Source organism: Engystomops pustulosus, chromosome 1 (assembly GCF_040894005.1).
Source record: "Engystomops pustulosus chromosome 1, aEngPut4.maternal, whole genome shotgun sequence".
Taxonomy (NCBI): domain Eukaryota; kingdom Metazoa; phylum Chordata; class Amphibia; order Anura; family Leptodactylidae; genus Engystomops; species Engystomops pustulosus.
In genome coordinates, this window is record NC_092411.1 from 48,491,806 (window position 1) to 48,510,864 (window position 19,059).

Consider the following 19,059-nt stretch of genomic DNA (forward strand, 5'->3'; position numbering starts at 1 on the left):
TGCGGTGCCGCCTTGCAATTTTTTTATATTTATGATTTAGTATACTGTAAATCCTGTCTTTTATATACAGGAATAATCTTGTGATATTGTAAATATATAAAAATATGTATTTTATTTTACACTAGGTTGATGTCCGCCAGTCTTCGTGAAGGATATATAAGAGCTCAGGACTTTCCTATTGTTATCTATTACATTAGTAAGCAGGTTCCCGGGTTTCTTTTGGCTTGGAATTTTGTTAAGCAAAACTGGGATGATATTACTCAGAAGTAAGTATGATGCAAAGTCAGTCGCTTGACCATTGCTTTGGTTTATTATGTATTATGTTATAGCATTCATCTAGCTCAGTGGTTCTCAACCTTTCTAATGCTGTGACCCCACAATACAGTTCCTCATGCTGTGGTGATCCCAAACCATGCAACTCGCAGTAAAAACACAGTAAAATTGCGGCTCTGATGGCTTTAGGCGACCCCCGGTTTTGGTCGTTCGACCCCAGCTGGGGTCCCGACCCACAGGTTGAGAACCACTGATCTAGCTTATTCGTTGGTGCATGGCTCAGTGGGGCCTCGAGTCTACATAAGTTTTTGTTGTACTGGTCCATGTATAGTATATTGTAGCATTTTCCAGTAATACATAGTCATTTTCTTTCTAGATTTCCTCCTGGCTCATTCCCGATACAAGCCATTGTTAGTAGGACTACTGCTCACTTCGGGACAGAGGTTTACTTAAATGAGGTTAGTTGTGTACCTTTAATTACTGTACATTTCTCTAAACATTCATGATGTATCATAGTGACAATCTCTGTTGTGTTTCTGTCTCTGATCCGCTCTCTGTGGCGGGCATTTCCTCTGTCTCTTGACACACAAGCAATCATAAAGGTGGGTGCATTCAGCACAAACTGCATTGTATTATTCATGGCTCAGAAGGTAAGAGTTCTCCTTATGGAGAGATTGCCAATTAAGGCCACCTTAAAGGCGCGTGGAAACTTAAAGCCATAGGTGCTCATCTAGGGGATTCTGGGAAATATCCATATATGCGTTTTCCAAGGTGTTAAATGGAAAACAATGCCTCCTTTTTGCCACCTTGAAAGGCAGCACCCTTAACACCAAGTATGACCTACAAGAAGTCTAATAACATGATGTGGGATTAAGCCAAACCAGTATATCTATTCCAGAAGGAACAAACTCCCAACGCTGTTTTGAGGAGACCCAACCAGGTCGAAACGGTGCTTTCTACAATTGGGAGTCTGTTCCTTCTAGAATGAATATACTGGTTTGACTTAATCCCACACCATATCTTTAGACTTCTTGTAGGTCATACTTGATGTTAAGGGCGCTGCCTTTCAAGGTAGCAAAAGGAGGCATTGTTTTCCATTTAACACCTTGGAAAACATATTTGTATTATACATGTGATGAAGGAATTACAGTTTTCAAATAAACGTGACCATTAAAAATTAAAAGGAAAAAAAAGCCATAATTGCTGTTTTTGTAAATCCGGAAAAATAGAAAGCATTCAAAAGTTTGTATGTACCCCAAAGTAGTACTAAAGTAAACTTCCACTCAGCCGGTAAAAAATCAAGCCCTAATATAGATCATTAAAGGATAGATAAAATCGTAAAAACTTTTCTAATATTCCATAAAAACTAATGTTTTTTCAAAAGATGGATTTTTTTTGTGTAAAATGAGCAAGAAGAAAATGATGTTAATTTTGTGCTGCTGTAATCACATTGACCCACAGAATCATTTTGTTATACTATTTGGTGAGTGGTACCAATGTTTTAAATTAAAAACTGAAGTGACTAATATACCTTTTCTTGTGGGAAAGGGGTGAAAAAAGAATAAATAGGTCAGCGAATGTTAATCATTCTATTTTTCTATTCTATATTGAATTGTCCCACTTAAAAAGAACCTGTCAGGCAAAATAACCCCCTAATCTAAACATATTTTCATAAACTGACATTATAGAGCATTGCCTCTACCCCTTCATTGTCCCTCTACATGCCTGTAAACCTAAGCAATGAGATCCTAAAGCTGTATGCAAATGACCTGTGAAATGTCCAATTAGTCATTGGCATATTCAGCTGTCCAGCTTATTCATGAGTGGGAGGCACAGCCACACCCCCCAGTGCTTGACTGACAGCCTGTATAATGATGTGAGGTATAATGGTGTAATAGCGGGAAAAACAACTCACATTCCCTGGCTGGTCTGGATAATGGAGTCCACAGCAGAAGTGCTTCCACGGCGTCTGGCAAATACAATCAGTCCGAAAACATATGAAGAAAGCCGGAGCACTTGAATAAAATCCAACGATTCTTTATTGAAAATCCATTTTATAATTTAGCACAAGTCCTGTGCATTAGCGGTGTAGGTACATAAGCAGACAGACCTACGCGTATAATGGTGTAATGGCTCCTCCATGTGCTTCCTGGTGCTGGCGCCCCCTGCAGCCTGTGTGTCTGAGTTACTCCTATATAGAAAAGTTTGGGATCTAAACACAATATGAGAACCCTATCAAGGGCTAAACACATGCAAAACAGCCTGAATAATGAAGAAGAAGCATGTGTCAAGTAGCCAAAAGACAAAATTTTTATTTAAGTTACCAACATGAACATAGAACAAACATCCATAGAGCAAAGGTAAAAACATTTAAAAAGGATGCGAGACAGTGCACCCATGAGTGAGAGATCACCTGGAGCCTGACACCAGATATTGTCAGGTCATCCAGACCTGAGCCACCCACAGTTGAATCCCACAAACACACTGAGGAAGCTGCGGTTGGCGGCGGAACGCGTGGGGCAACCTCTCCTGAGCCCTCACCCCTATCCCACACTCTCTGGTAACATATAGGCATTGGCTTATCTTGGGCGGTATGTGTCTTGTGGGCAACTCTTTTCACTCCACGATATAGCAGGATACTCTGCACCAGTCGTGCACAGATCTCCAACACTCCATGCTGAGCCCACTGCGAGTGGACACCCCACTGCAGTTGATGCACACACATACCCAGCCGCCACACATTCATATATTCTAGCCAGTGTGTTTGTGGGATTCAACTGTGGGTGGCTCAGGTCTGGATGACCTGACCATATCTGGTGTCAGGCTCCAGGTGATCTCTCACTCATGGGTGCACTGTCTCGCATCCTTTTTAAATGTTTTTACCTTTGCTCTATGGATGTTTGTTCTATGTTCATGTTGGTAACTTAAATAAAAATTTTGTCTTTTGGCTACTTGACACATGCTTCTTCTTCATTATTGAGTTACTCCTATACACATGACTGAAAGCCTGTATAATGGTGTGAGGTATAATGGTGTAATGTCTCCTCCATGTGCTTCCTGGTGCTGGCACTCCCTGCAGCCTGTGTGTATGAGATACTCCTGTACACATGACTGACAGCCTGTATAATGGTGTGAGGTATAATGGTATAATGTCTCCTCCATGTGCTTCCTGGTGCTGGCACTCCCTGCAGCCTGTGTGTATGAGATACTCCTATACACATGACTGAAAGCCTGTATAATGATGTGAGGCTGTATAATGATGTAATGGCTCCTCCATGTGCTTCCTGCTACTGGCGCCCCCTGCAGCCTGTGTGTATATCAGATACTCCTATACACATGACTGACAGCCTGTATAATGATGTGAGGTATAATGGTGTAATGGGTCCTCCATGTGCTTCCTGGTGCTGGCGCCCCCTGCAGCCTGTGTGTATGAGATACTCCTGTACACATGACTGACAGCCTGTATAATGATGTGGGGTATAATGGTGTAATGTCTCCTCCATGTGCTTCCTGGTGCTGGCGCCCCCTGCAGCCTGTGTGTATGAGATACTCCTGTACACATGACTGACAACCTGTATAATGATGTGAGGCTGTATAATGGTGTAATGGCTCCTCCATGTGCTTCCTGGTGCTGGCGCCCCCTGCAGCCTGTGTGTGTATAGAAGAGATACAACAGCTCCAGGTGGCCATGTTATTGCAGAACATGTCAGGTACTTGTGTAGCTGATGTCTGTGTCTTACACGTGTGTATTAGGAGGATGCAGCATGTCAGCAGATGCAACGCACACACTAACAATGCTTTACTATACATTACACACAGACATGAGCAGGGGGAGGCGAGGGGGAACAGGGGTGACATCACTGCCTCTGACCATGTGACAGCCTCATTTACATAATAAAGAAAAGATGATTTTATAATGAATAATGTATGAAATAACTAGATAAAGGTTGGGATGGGATCCTTGTGAGCTGCTCCTACAGGTAGTGGTGACAGAAATAGTGACAGAGACCTGATGACAGGTAGCAAAGAGGGTTCTCACACCCACAGGTGCCAAACCTTATAACTGATTGTGGACAATGTATATCAGGTTAGTGAGAACTGTCATGACAGCTCTGGTTTATCTTCATTTATTGCTATCAATATATGCTGGACAATGACTCTTCTATATGTTGGTGTGTGACTGTATTATACTATCTAGTTGACATTTAATCAAAGTATATATATTTTTATTATTATAGGTAATTAATTTCTTCAATTCTACTAAGGGAAAAAGCAGAGAAATGTGGTGCGTTAAAGAAGCCATCGAAACCATCAAACTGAACGTCGAGTGGATTGAGAAAAACCGGGATAACCTTTCCTGGCTGTAGTTCACCGAAGAGAATTTGTGTCGGGTGACGCACGTACAGGCCATTAAAGCACAGACCGTATCTCGCATTCTGCAATGTTGTGTGGACTTCTGGAACGTTCTTGACAGCTCAGGGCTAAAAAACACACGCAAAAAAATCCTTAAGTATGAATGATTGCTTGTATGGAGAGAGACTGTATTTATTACAGACTTGTGACTATCGCAATGTTGCACTGTGCCAAGAGTGGCTTCCACATAGAGCAATTTCCCCGACCACTGTGCTTAACCTGCCGGGCAAAAAGTTGACTTGGAGGTAATATGGGGCGCGTGTCAGCAAAAAAAAATTCTGTGGATTTGTAGACTTTGTACATAATGAATACAGCCATATTCATAATGGAGAATGGGATTTGTTCCTTAGAGAAGAGAAACTTCTGTTGCTGTCTGTGATATTTTAACACTGGAGAAACTTTTTGAAATATTATAAGAATACGTTAAAATGTCTAGCTGACCCCCCCCCCCCCCTCGGGTTTTGCATTTAGCTTGTGATGAAATGTAAGGCTGCAAGGTTTTCATGCAGAATCACTGCTGACCAGGTTGATCTTTTTTTTTTTTATACAGAGTGGTCATATATGTTTGCAGATAAAAACACGATAGAGAATAGATGTAGGCGATAGAAAGGACTGTTTTCATGACTGAGATGCACTATGTTTTCTATGATATCGCACTCTTCTGATCTGTCTTCATGTACTTTACTGATTGTATGATGGCAACAAGGTCAATGAAGGGAAAAATAAATCAAGGAAAAACTGTTTATTATTAAATGACCCTTTAAGTGGCAATATGAAGAGGTTTCCTTTATTTGCAATGGGGATTGCTGTGTTGTTTCGGTTTTTATTTAGGATAAGTCGACATGTCTCTAGAATTGGTGATGAATTCTTCTGACATGTCCATTTTGGTAAATATATGTATTCATGTATTTAATGGAAATCTACCATTTGTTTTTATGCATTGTGAACCCAACATACCTTCTTGAGAATGCAGTAGCTACACTGATGCAGAAACATATCTTGTTTAATCCAAGAGCCTAGTGGTTCTGCTAAAAAAAAAAAAAAAGAAAACAATTATAGAATTCAGGTCCTTGGGAAAGCTGGCTCTTTGCTGTTCATAAACTCATTTCACTGAGCTGTCCAGACAGGACTAATCAACCTGAGCTGGAATACTCATATACAGAAGCTTGGGGAAGGTGCAGCAATTGATTACTTCTGCCTGTTAGGCACAACACAGTAATTGCATTATTCTCTGGAGCAGCGCATAATTGGTGTAAGAGGAGAACCCCCGAGCCAGGAGGGACAGAGCTTCATTATCATAATTTTATAATAGTTTTTTTTCAGAAAAACCACTCAGTTCCGGGGTTAAACAAGATATATTTCTGCATCAGTGTAGCGACAGCATTCTCAAGGAATGTTTGGGTCACAGTGCATTTAAAAAAAAGGTATATTTCCTTTTAAAGGAAAACTACCAGTACATATCTATAAGCCAAATTAAACTAAACATATTCGCCTATAATCCTCTTCATCTTGATCCCTGCACTTATCTTCTTTAAAGGGGTATTCCCGTTTTGGCAAATAAATTTTGTTTGAATTATAGAGAGTTATACAATTTTCTGCATCAATTCCTCATGGTTTTCTAGATCTCTGCTTGCTGTCATTCTATAGAAAGCTTCTATGTTTACTTGCAGTGGACAGAAATCTGACCATGGTCACACAGGTGCACGGCTCAGTATAACACACAGCTCTGATTACTCTCTGTAGCTGTAATGAGCTGTGCACCTGTGTGACCATGGTCAGATTTCTGGCGAGGGTCTTTTTTAAAGCGTTGTCGGCAGGTCAAGCTTAAAGAAGACGAGCACCGGGATCAAGATGAGGAGTAGTATAGGGGGTATGTTTAGTTTAATCTAATCTGCTGTCAAAATCAGTTATAATAAACCATGGCCTCCTTCCTTCAAAAATAAACTTTTTAAAACTATGCTAATGAGCCAGAAGGGTTCTGGGGGGGTATGCCCCTCTGTGCTGCAGATTCATGGGCTGTTATGTTGTGCAAGGAGCATTTTACCCTTCCCTCTGTCTTCTGAAACTTCTGCTGCTGCTCTGAGATTGCAACAGTAAGGGGGTGCTGGGAAGGGGACTTGTAGAGACTGTGTAACAGCCTGTGAAGCTGCATGGAGTGGCTCTTGTAACACCCGCAAATCCTTCCAGGCTCATTAGCATAAATTTAAAAGTTTATTTTCAAAGGATGGAGGTCATGAAAAGAAATATCTAAATGTTTACATACATGGCAATTATGAACATATGTTAACAAAACCATCAACACTGACAAAATTCAAGATTTCTGATTCAGATGCCAATAAATATCTAAGTAATGGGCATAGTTAGGGCATGGGGGTAGATTTGGAACTCACTTGCATACTTCCAAACATTGACTATTTTGGTTCATTAATAGACATTAATGACATTCACTCACTAGAGAGAATAATGAATATAGAAGGAGAAGGGGAGATTTATCATTAGGCGGCTCCTTGGGACAGCTCTTTGTCTGTCTTTGGATCTCCGCCACTCGTCAGATTCATTAGAGTGGCTTTGGCCTTTAAATAAATGTTCTTATGTTCCATATGTGTCTGGGATTTTTCTTTCAAAAAGGCGCAAATGCATCAAAAGTTGCAACATATACACCAACAGGGGCCTGGAGTGACTTTTACACCAGTATATTGAAATGACGGGAATAGTTATGTGCTCCTTTTTAGCAATGAAATGTCGCAAAAAACCTCTATGCGACTTTTTACAACTATTTTACGCCAAAAAGCCCAGCAAAACTAATTAATCTCCCCCAATTTGTGCATTGGTAGACAACGGTTTGCATGTCTGAGGGGCACATTATCAAACACCTCAAACTAGTATCTACCACACTAGAAAAGATAAATAACACCAACCCAGAGGCACCAAAAAAAATAGTAAAGAACAAACAGACCAGGCAATAAATAAATGTAATAAAAATACACCCCCCCCCCCCTACCAGGCAATAAATAAAAATAATATAATAAAATACCCAGGACCAGACAAAAACTATAGACCACTGACTAGACACTAATAATATAGACATCTCACCAGACTTTAATAATATAAACCCCAAACCAAATAATAATAATACAGACATCTGACCAGACTATAAAAATAGAAACCCCAAACCAAATAATAATAATAATTCAGACATCTGACCAGACCATGATAATAATATAAAACCCAGACCAGACAATAACAATAATACAGACATCTGAGCAGAATATAATAATATGAACCCCAGACCAGACAACAATAAAACAGACATCTGAGCAGACCATAATAATATAAACCCCCAAACAAGACAATAATAATACAAACATCTGACCAGGCAATAAATAGTAACAGCAAGCACATACCAGTCAATAAATAGTAACAGCAAGCACAGACCAGGCAATAAATAGTAATAAACCAAGCAATGATGATATTAGTAATAATACAGACCCCAGACCTGGTGATATATAATAATATAGACCCCTGAGCAGACAATAAATAATTGTGTAGTCATAAGTTTGGCAAACTACATGTCTTTTATTCAGTCCTGACCGGCTTTCCCACAACCTTACTTTTCAACACTTTGCAGCTCTTGCTCTTGTTGGCCAGAATTCGTATTGGCACTTGCTTTTTTTATGGCTTCCCCTCTTATATGTGTGCAGTATCTTACTTCCTTCTTGTTATCAGTGGGAGTTCTAGTAGACAGATCCCAACAACCACAATTTAATGACAAATTATTCATTGGAAATCTTCTATAACAGTCAGAATCCGGAATAATAATAATGTTTATATGTGTGACATGTGACATCGGTTTCTTATCAATAGTTTCCTGTGTTCTATAGACTCTTGTAAAGTCTGTTTGTTCACAGGACAGAAGGTGATTGCGCTACATTGGATGCATATGGAGTATTAGTCTGGTACTGAAACAAGGAAAAATCCACATAAAATCAGTTTATGGTGCATTTAATATGATCTTGGTGCTTCCTGTAGACCATTTCCAGAGCAGGTGTCTCTCCCCCTGGGTTCTGCACACATCTGCTTTCTGGAGAGAGGTTTTCTGGATCCGCTTACATATTTAAGATATTAATGAAGCATATTCCATGAACAGAATGGCTGTGTGCCACTAACATTTGTAGCTCCTTAGTGCTGATGAGTCCTCATATTTAGTGTATGTTTCTCTTGTGAGCTCCTTATGTTATACAGTCCTCACAAAGGGAAGTTATGAGCCATTAAAAAGTAAGTAGTTGTAGGATTTGCACATAATTCTCAGCTTCCATTGAGCTCTATATGTCAAAAGTGGTCAGCTTTCAAAGGTAAATAATCTAAATGTTAAAGCATAACTGTAAAGATATAGTGATTTTACTAATTTTCAAAACATACAGAATGATACCTACTTTGTGGCATTTTCGGTTCTGAAATTGTGTGACAAAAATCTTTCTCACTGGAGGTGAAGTGGGTGGAGCCTAATGTCTGCCTGTCTCTGCCCTTAAACTGAGGCCAGTAAGCTTGCCCACAGATCCCATTTAGCTTTAAATCCATTTATGTAAATCCACTGAACAGTGCACATATAGGGTGTATATGGTGACAGCCTGGCAGCTTCCATCACATGGAGGAGCAGGGAACATGTATTCATTGAGAAAAATGATAAGTACATGAAGTCTGTCTGTGCTGTGTGAGCACTAAGGGGTAACAGCTTATCTGCACACAGCTGAAACTGCCCATGACAAGGTGAGGGAGGGGAGCAGCATGAGGAGAGAGAAAGTTATGTAGAATCACAGACTGGGATGGAGGGACTGATGGAGAACAGGGAGATCTTGGGCCTCACTATTCTGTGCAGGAGACATTTGCATTCACTGTCTTGGACACATCCAGCACTGCTACATACACTGTCACATGACCTCCTCCTCTGAGCAGGGAGCAGCAGCTCCTCCCCTCCCATGAAACCAACAGAGAAAGTATACACAAAGTACGGATTCACAGGGCTTGTCAGCACATGGAGAGGAGGCAGTCATTGCAGCACTAAGATAATCTGAGAGGTATAGCAAGAAAACTACTAAATATAGGTAAAGATAATAGGCAAAGTTGTTTTTCATCCCAAGAGCTATTGATTTGTGGAAAAAAAAAACTTTACAGTTACTCTTTGAACTCTGGCCCTATGTGACATATTTTGATTTTTAATTTTTAAAGCCTTGATAAGGTTTTATCAATCTTAACCCTGACTATTTGCCTTATTATAATCTAATACGATCTGACAGACATTGCAACCTTTTATGGCTTCCATTATAAATGGATTGTGCCAATGGTCTCATTGATACTGCTATATGCTTCAGGTTTTTATGTTCCTACTATATAGATTTTCGTTATTATGTACTAAACCAAATGTGGTACCTGCTGGTGATAGATCCACAAAGCCATAAATTAAAAAAAAGACTGGCAGCGTTGGGGTACAAGTGCTGTCAAGCTGGATAGGTTTGCAGTAAGGCTTCATGCACATAAAGCCGCAATGACTAGTACACATGGCTATGGCCTATGTGGAAGCCAACTGCCTGAGAGACCAAACTCTGAGAAGGTCCTATCCCTGCCCAAGGTTGGGGCTCAGAAAATCTTTTCTTCTGTCATCAGCACATGAGCGGACTTAACACTGATGACACACTGTCATGACCAAGGGTCTATTGTTTGTAGCCCGAGGAAGCAGACGCTTGTGTGCAGGTTGGGTAAGTGCGACATAGTCTTGTAAGCATCGAGACAGGGCTGCACCACTGGTGTAACATAGTTGTAGGTTTGCAGTTATGCAGCAGAGCTAAAGCCAGTTGTATAACCAAGTTCTAATTGATGATGGAAAATCTGTTTAAAAACACTGTCATTCGGCAGTTCCGAAACAAGTTGCAGAATAAAAGTTGATGAAGCCAAATAAAGTAACTTTATACAAGAAAGTATAAAAGTGTTGTATGATTATGAATGAAAAAGCACATTTGGTAAGGGTGTACTGGAAACAAATGTGGTGCTCAGTCTGAAAAAACAATCCTGGCCATAAAACAGCTTGAAAAAGCACGGAATATGGTGAATGCCATCTATTCGATGCTTCTTCAAGCTGTATTACGGACAGGACTGTTTATGGGAGTACAGTTTCGAGTACACTCTCTTCAAAGCTGCTGCCAAAGCAGAAGGAACTTACATAGCTGAGCTGAAGGTCCTCGACACAGCAGATTTTAAGTAATGTGTCACAAATACAATTGCAGAAAGACATAGGAAGCAATGAGTGCAGGTCATGGATACACAAAGCTAAGGTAAAAGCTGTATATTTTCAGGCCACTGCTGTTCTTAAATTAATCAGAGACAAGATAAGGATTAAGAGCTGCATCAATGAATAGTGTCCTATAACTTGACCATCAAATTTCGTCCGTTTTTTAAACATTTACTTTACTTCAATATTCACATATATACATCAATCTTCATAAAACTCTTCATACATGTAGATGTTTGCTTTTATGCATATAACGGCTAACAGATATTTAAAGGAAACCTACCACTTGTAGTGGCAGGTTTCTGATGGAAATACCGGGCACCCGCTCAGGGTGAGCTGGTGCCGGAGCTTATTTTTGTTAGTGTTTTAAACCGCGGTATCGCTCGGCGCTTACCGTGCGCGCGGCTACATAGGAAGTGAAGGAGAGCCGCGCGCATGGTAAGCGCCGAGTGTGTACCTCCCTGCGCCGGATATAAAGTTTAAAAAGTGTTTTAAACCGCAATACCGCGGTTTAAAACACTAACAAAAATAAGCTCCGGCACCAGCTCACCCTGAGCTGGTGCCCGGTATTTCCATCAGAAACCTGCCACTACAAGTGGTAGGTTTCCTTTAAGTAATCTTGTGAGTGTAACTACTATACACATAGTTTGTTAAGTCACCTCAAATGACGCAATTGTCTTTGATGGTCAAGTTATAGGACACTATTCATTGATGCGTTTTCTCGGAGGAAGTGGAGATCGTCCTAGTCCTTGACCAATTGTACACTACATACCTCTGAACATCTTTATCCCTATTCTTATTGAAAAGGATTAAGAGCTGCACTGCTAAGAAAACTAGGTCAATGACAAAAGTCATTTTTCCATTCCCTCCTCTTGGGTAGACAGTCACATATCTATATGATCAGCTTTTCAAGACCTCATCATTTTGTGCAGTAACCAATTGTTTGTCGTGTGATTTTTCCTCTTTCATGGGTTTTTAAAGCCTATTTCAATATTGAATTGATTTGTTTTCATGTGAAATTATATTCCTTCTATAGACAAGCTGAGAGATTTACTGTCCTTTTGTGTGTATCTGAATGATGCCATTAGGATTTTGGCCCACAAACTGCCACTAACCCAATATCCAGGACTTTGTCAGGTTCACAATTCTCTCCTTCTATATTTTGGGAGACATATATCATAAAAACTGAAAAAGATTTTTGAACACTATTTTTGAGACCTGGAAGGACAAATGACCCTAGAAAAGTTACACCACAAGATTGTTGGTCCTATAGTTACATCATCACAAGTCCAGGTATATCATCACGTCACTGGCAGCTGCTGAAGGTAACTTATGATGATGTACTTGTCCTATGGGATATTATTTATACCAGGAGAGGTCAAGGGTCCATCCTTATAAATTCTTAGGTCATTAGTATTACAAAAATATGCAAAATGAATGCAAATAAAATTTGTTCAAAGTTCTTTGCTGAAGCTTGTGAGAAGTTCCCTTTTAGTTTTTTTTTTCTAGAGAATGAAACCTCTTTTTATCAAAACTATTAAATTACACCAAAACCTTTAAACTGACTGTATTCTAGAAGATGGCTAATTGAAGAGAGAATCTGTCTTTTTGTTATGGGATGAATATGCTGACCATAACTATCGTAGGCAAATTTACAGCTGACACCAAATAAGACTTTTATAGGATTATAGAAACCCCCGGAGCCATAAGCAAAGGGGGACATGACTTTGGCATGGGGGGACCTAGAACGCTGGAAGTTTTTATGTAGTTGTATTCATTTAATATAGGTGGGTTCTGCTTTGAGAGGGCAGAGTGTAGGGTAGGGTGGTACTATGAGAGGGGTGGGACCCAGCAGTAGATATCACTTCCTGTCCTGGGTCTCTCTTCCTCTTTCTCTCACCAGAAGACCATGGAGAAACATGTCTGCTGCCTGGGGGAGTATAATACTGAGGTTATATCACACTGTAGTCACCACATACACCTCACACATCATGTACTAGTGTAGAATCAGCTTCTACATCAGGTATAGAAGGAGTTTTACCTCAGAAATCATAATTAACACAGGAGTTTATGTAATAATCTCCTCATGAATATAAGCCCAGTTATCTTATATATGGCAGACATGACTGTATGTCAGCTTATTACCTCATACACTGTGGATATGGCTGCTTAATGTTACTGGGGAGAAATATTTTATAATATTATGTGAACATGCTGCAGGGAAGACCTGCTCCCAGTTACCTCACATAGTGCAGACATGGCTGTGCAGGTATCTGCTTCACACAGGGATCTCTATGGGATGTTTATTACCTCACACAGCTTTCTGCAACTCATATGTGCTCTTACAGCAGACATGGCTGATACATCAGATATTACAGCAGACATGGCTGATACATCACATATTACTGCAGCATCATGAGTCCTGGTGAGCTGGAGACGTGTGATAGGAGAAAGGCTGAGGATAAATGTCACCATTACTGTGCTCTCTATGAGGAGGTCACATGTATCACACACTGGTGGGAGAGGAGCAGGTTGGGAAGGAGAGAGAGCATAGATCACATGAAGCTGGGAGCTGACATTTCCTATAACAACCACTTATAATGTTATCATAGTCTCTGTATATCTGTGTATGTGGCCTCCATCTTAGTCACTGACCATGAGGGATGCAGGTTATTGCCCCTCCCCTCCCTGTGTATTGGGTCTGCTGTTATGTAGTTGGTATTATCAAAAAAAAAAAAAGCTCTATAGTATAAGACTACATGTGCTCATGTATATATTACATAGGAGGTGGATGGGGCAGTAGTGAGGGAGTACATGCAGCCTCAGTCTATATTACTGGAGAAGCTCTGTAGTATAAGACTACATGTGCTCATGTATATATTACAAAGGAGGTGGATGGGATAGTAGTGAGGGAGTACATGCACCCTTAGTCTATATTACTGGAGAATCAATGTAATATAAGAATACATGTGCTCATGTATATATTACATAGGTGGATGGGGCAGTAGTGAGGGGAGCACATGCACCCTCAGTCTATATTACTGGAGAAGCTCTGTAGTATAAGACTACATCTGCTCATGTATATATTACATAGGTGGATGGGGCAGTAGTGAGGGAGTACATGCACTCTCAGTCTATATTACTGGAGAAGCACTGTAATATAAGACTACATGTGCTCATGTATACATTGCATAGGAGGTGGATGGGGCAGTAGTAAGTGGAGTACATGCAGCCTTAGTCTATATTTATTATAGCAGAAGCTCTGTAGTGTAAGCCTTCATGTACGCATGTATTATTATATAAAAAATAAAAAAAAGTATGGGGCTGGACTGATGGGATTACATAAAACCTCAGTCCTTGGAGTTCTGGAAAATGATGGAGGAAGGGGATTTACCTTCAGTCGGTCTCCGACTTTAAATTATACAGATCATTTAGCCTTCCCCCCTGGGAGTGATGTTGGTTTATTTTTACAATGTGGAAGTTGTGCTCCTCAACTGATGGTGTATGTTTAAAAAAAAAAAAGAAAAGTTGAAAATTTATATTTTAAATTGATGTGGTATCTCTGGCGGGTGGAGGGTCCTCGGGGTTGGTATAAAATGTCTTGGGAGGTGGAGTCGGAGGGGAGTGACACACCTTAAAAAATTTTGGCTGGTTTATTTCTGGTCAAGGCACACATGGGTATGGGGCTCTCACAGGGTGGTGTCCTTGGGGAGCCCGGGAGATGAGAGTAGCCACCTAATGGTGGCTGGCGGTGCCACCGAGCCTGTGGTGGCGGCTGGCGGTAATGGAACATATTTTCCTGGTTTTGTGTGCCTGAACTTTTGGGGCCTCGAGGACTATCTACCTATATAAATATGTATATATTTATGGTTATATTTATATTTTAAATATGGCTCCCCATTTAGTTGTCACCTCTCAAGTCGGTAAGTTTTTTGGTTTGGGCTATTTTGCAGACCTTACTATCGAATTTAAATTTGAAATTAGAATTATAATAATTCTTTATATATAGCGCACAGAGCTTGCCAAATGGGTCCCTGTCCCGTGGGGCTCACTATCTAGTCGGCCCAGATACGGGTTATAAGTTGAACACAGTTACGGAAACAAATGCCTCTTATGGCTGTTGGGTATATATGAACAGGTGGGCATTGGCTGTCTGTATTCAGACCAGCAGGCTTAATATATACTATTATTACATTAGGTTCTAAAACTTTGCTCATTAATGGTAATAGCCTGTAATCTAGCAAAACACATTTAAAGTACGGCCTCTGATGCATTTTGCGATTTGGTTCAATCAATTTGAAAGGTCATTCTTGTGTTTTGCTTTACTGATATACTGGGAGAGGCTTAGAAAGGAGTAAGATTTTGATATATACTACAGACATACTGAAAATATTTATATAATAAAAAAATAAAATAAAAATCATGTCCCCCCCCCTCCCTGGGGGTAGCCATCACGGGTATGGCCCCGTGCAGTGGAGGAGTAGCCATCATGGGTATGGCCTCCTGGAGTGGAGGAGTAGCCATCATGGGTATGGCCTCCTGGAGTGGAGGAGTAGCCATCACGGGTATGGCCTCCTGGAGTGGAGGAGTAGCCATCACGGGTATGGCCTCCTGGAGTGGAGGAGTAGCCATCACGGGTATGGCCTCCTGGAGTGGAGGAGTAGCCATCACGGGTATGGCCTCCTGGAGTGGAGGAGTAGCCATCACGGATATGGCCTCCTGGAGTGGAGGAGTAGCCATCACGGGTATGGCCTCCTGGAGTGGAGGAGTAGCCATCACGGGTATGGCCTCCTGGAGTGGAGGAGTAGCCATCATGGGTATGGCCTCCTGGAGTGGAGGAGTAGCCATCACGGGTATGGCCTCCTGGAGTGGAGGAGTAGCCATCACGGGTATGGCCTCCTGGAGTGGAGGAGTAGCCATCACGGGTATGGCCTCCTAGAGTGGAGGAGTAGCCATCACGGGTATGGCCTCCTGAAGTGGAGGAGTAGCCATCACGGGTATGGCCTCCTGGAGTGGAGGAGTAGCCATCACGGGTATGGCCTCCTGGAGTGGAGGAGTAGCCATCACGGGTACGGCCTCCTGGAGTGGAAGAGTAGCCATCACGGGTATGGCCTCCTGGAGTGGAGGAGTAGCCATCACGGGTATGGCCTCCTGGAGTGGAGTGGTAGCCATCACAGGTATGGCCCCCTGGAGTGGAGTGGTAGCCATCATGGTTATGGCCCCCTGGAGCGTAGGGGTAGCCATCACGGGTATGGCCCCCTGGAGCGTAGGGGTAGCCATCATGGGTATGGCCCCCTGGAGTGGAAGGGTAGCCATCACGGGCATGGCCTCTTGGAGTGGAAGGTAGCCATCACGGGCATGGCCTCCTGGAGTGGAAGGGTAGCCATCACGGGTATGGCCCTCGGTTTCTACAGATCCTGTTAATATATCCCTGCATGTCACATGCTCACAGAATAAATTAGGTCCTCTGAGCTTGGTGTCTTGCGGCTGGAGGAATGGTGCAGAATAAATTGGGTCCTCTGAGCTAGGTGACTTGCGGCCGGAGGAATGGTGCCTTTCTCAGATGTCCTTGGAAACTGATGCAGGCGCAATGAATAATGCCAACAGGAAGAGCGGGCAGCACCAAGGAGGTGCTGGTCCTGGTCAAAAACCTAATTTTCAACTTGAACTGTTGGCCTGCACAACAATTTATATTAGAAGAAGGAAGTCTGGTCAGAAACTGCAGCAAGAGATCGAAAAACACACAAATGCCCCCCCCCCATCTATTCTCTTATTGTCTTCTGATCTATATTAAGGGTATATATTGGACTTATTTGGATCCTGGTGTTGATGAATCATAACTACTGGTCTTGGCTGTACAGAACCATTAGCTAGGCAGAGGTGCAGTAATTTTTGTATTTTAATAGGAGAGGGTATGTTAGCCCCCATGTGTTTATTGGAATCATGGTTACTCTTTTATGATTGCCTGCTTCACTGTTTTTAAGTAGATTATTATTGTTGTCATTACTATATAGTCGGTTACATTTTGTAGAGTTGGGCTGTACTATTTTACTTGGACATTTCCTCACTAGTTTTGCAAAAAACATCTCTGAGAACTAGAGTTTATTGGCTTTGTGGGGGGTCGAGTCCATTTGAGGTGTCAAACGGCCTCTTCTGTGGCGGTGGAGGAGTTGGGTGGAAGTTGCAGGTGGACTTAATTTTAACTCATAGAGGATGTTAAACCTCATGGTGGTGAACAGGCTGAGCTTTGGAAGTGGCCAGCCTGAAGGATGTCTTAATGGTAATGTCATCCAGGGGCGGGCACGGTGGTGAAGCACAGGAGTGAGGATCTTCACAAGGGTCATTGGTGCCCTTAAAGTGGACTGGCTCTGCTAGAATGGCAAGCCAGAGCGTGCCGCCCCTTTATTGCTGCCTGGCCGGTGGGCTGTATGTCAGGCAGCTGGGGATCTCACAGTATAGGTGAATCCCATTCCTAGCAATTCACCCAACTCCTCCTTTAACTGTTTTAGTCTTGTGATTTAAATAAAGCTGTGGCCTATTTGACACCATACAATGAAGTGTTTTGTGTTTATTTATACCCGACACAGTGTTCCCCTTTTCTTTTGAGCTGTTATGACGAAGTGAGGGTCCATCCCATATCCAAAAGTCAAGAAACCCCCGGAGCCATAAGCAAAGGGGGACATGACTTTGGCATGGGGGGACCTAGAACGCTGGAAATTTTTATGTAGTTGTATTCATTTAATATAGGTGGGTTCTGCTTTGAGAGGGCAGAGTGTAGGGTAGGGTGGTACTATGAGAGGGGTGGGACCCAGCAGTAGATATCACTTCCTGTCCTGGGTCTCTCTTCCTCTTTCTCTCACCAGAAGACCATGGAGAAACATGTCCCTCCCACCCGCCCTGTACCATTACTACTCTACAACTGTTTACCTACTTTATGTGTAATTAAGAAAACTTTATTGTACATTATTTGCTGGATCGTGACATTGTGTATTTTGTACCATGTAATATTGCTTTGTACTGCATAATGATGAGATAAAGTTGGTTTTATCCTTCTAAGCCCAGAGGAAGGGCGATCCTTCAGCCATGGGTTCCCTAGAGGTTTCCTCCACAGGGGGTTTTTCCTCTCCTGAGTGCTGTGGGATGACTCTTTGTGAGTCGGAGGTTAGCCAGTTTTTATGGTTGCCTGGATATTAATTCATAATGTATATGTTCATGGCTTTAGTTTAAAAAAGAAACATACAAATGGAAACATATATTTATAAAAAAAAAAAAAATAGGAGTCAATTTTAAGTCATAAAGATTAGCAGGTTTTGCTATCTGTCACAGCTTTGAAAATGGCGGTAGAGGAGTTGGGTGGAAGTTGCAGGTGGACTTAATTTTAACTCATAGAGGATGTTAAACCTCATGGTGGTGAACAGGCTGAGCTTTGGAAGTGGCCAGCCTGAAGGATGTCTTAATGGTAATGTCATCCAGGGGCGGGCACGGTGGTGAAGCACAGGAGTGAGGATCTTCACAAGGGTCATTGGTGCCCTTAAAGTGGACTGGCTCTGCTAGAATGGCAAGCCAGAGCGTGCCGCCCCTTTATTGCTGCCTGGCCGGTGGGCTGTATGTCAGGCAGCTGGGGATCTCACAGTATAGGTGAATCCCATTCCTAGCAATTCACCCAACTCCTCCTTTAACTGTTTTAGTCTTGTGATTTAAATAAAGCTGTGGCCTATTTGACACCATACAATGAAGTGTTTTGTGTTTATTTATACCCGACACAGTGTTCCCCTTTTCTTTTGAGCTGTTATGACGAAGTGAGGGTCCATCCCATATCCAAAAGTCATGTTATAGTATAATTATTTATATAGCGCACACAGATTACGCGGCGCTGCACAGAGTTTGCCAAATCGGTCCTGATGTGGTAAAGTTTCTGTAAAGCCAGCGGTGATGTCCCTTGTCCTGATGATGGAGGAGGCCGTACAGTCATTACTGTATGTACACCCCCTCTGTCATAACCACTCCTATGATGTGATAGATTGTTGACTGAGGTGCAATCTTTCTAGCTGCGATACTCTTCCCTGTTTTGTGCAGTGCATTGATGACTG

The 19,059-nt window shown here is 41.8% G+C and overlaps 1 protein-coding gene across 1 annotated transcript in view; it reads left to right on the forward strand.

Moving 5' to 3' along the window:
* Positions 1-5,457, forward strand: part of LNPEP (leucyl and cystinyl aminopeptidase) — a 71,934-nt gene extending 66,477 nt beyond the window's left edge. Inside the window, exons 16-18 of the mRNA XM_072139927.1 lie at positions 126-266; positions 650-731; positions 4,512-5,457. Of these exons, the coding sequence (XP_071996028.1) occupies positions 126-266; positions 650-731; positions 4,512-4,640 (352 nt within the window). The 3' untranslated portion in view covers positions 4,641-5,457. The remainder of the gene's footprint in view (positions 1-125; positions 267-649; positions 732-4,511) is intronic.
* Positions 5,458-19,059: the final 13,602 nt, after the last annotated feature.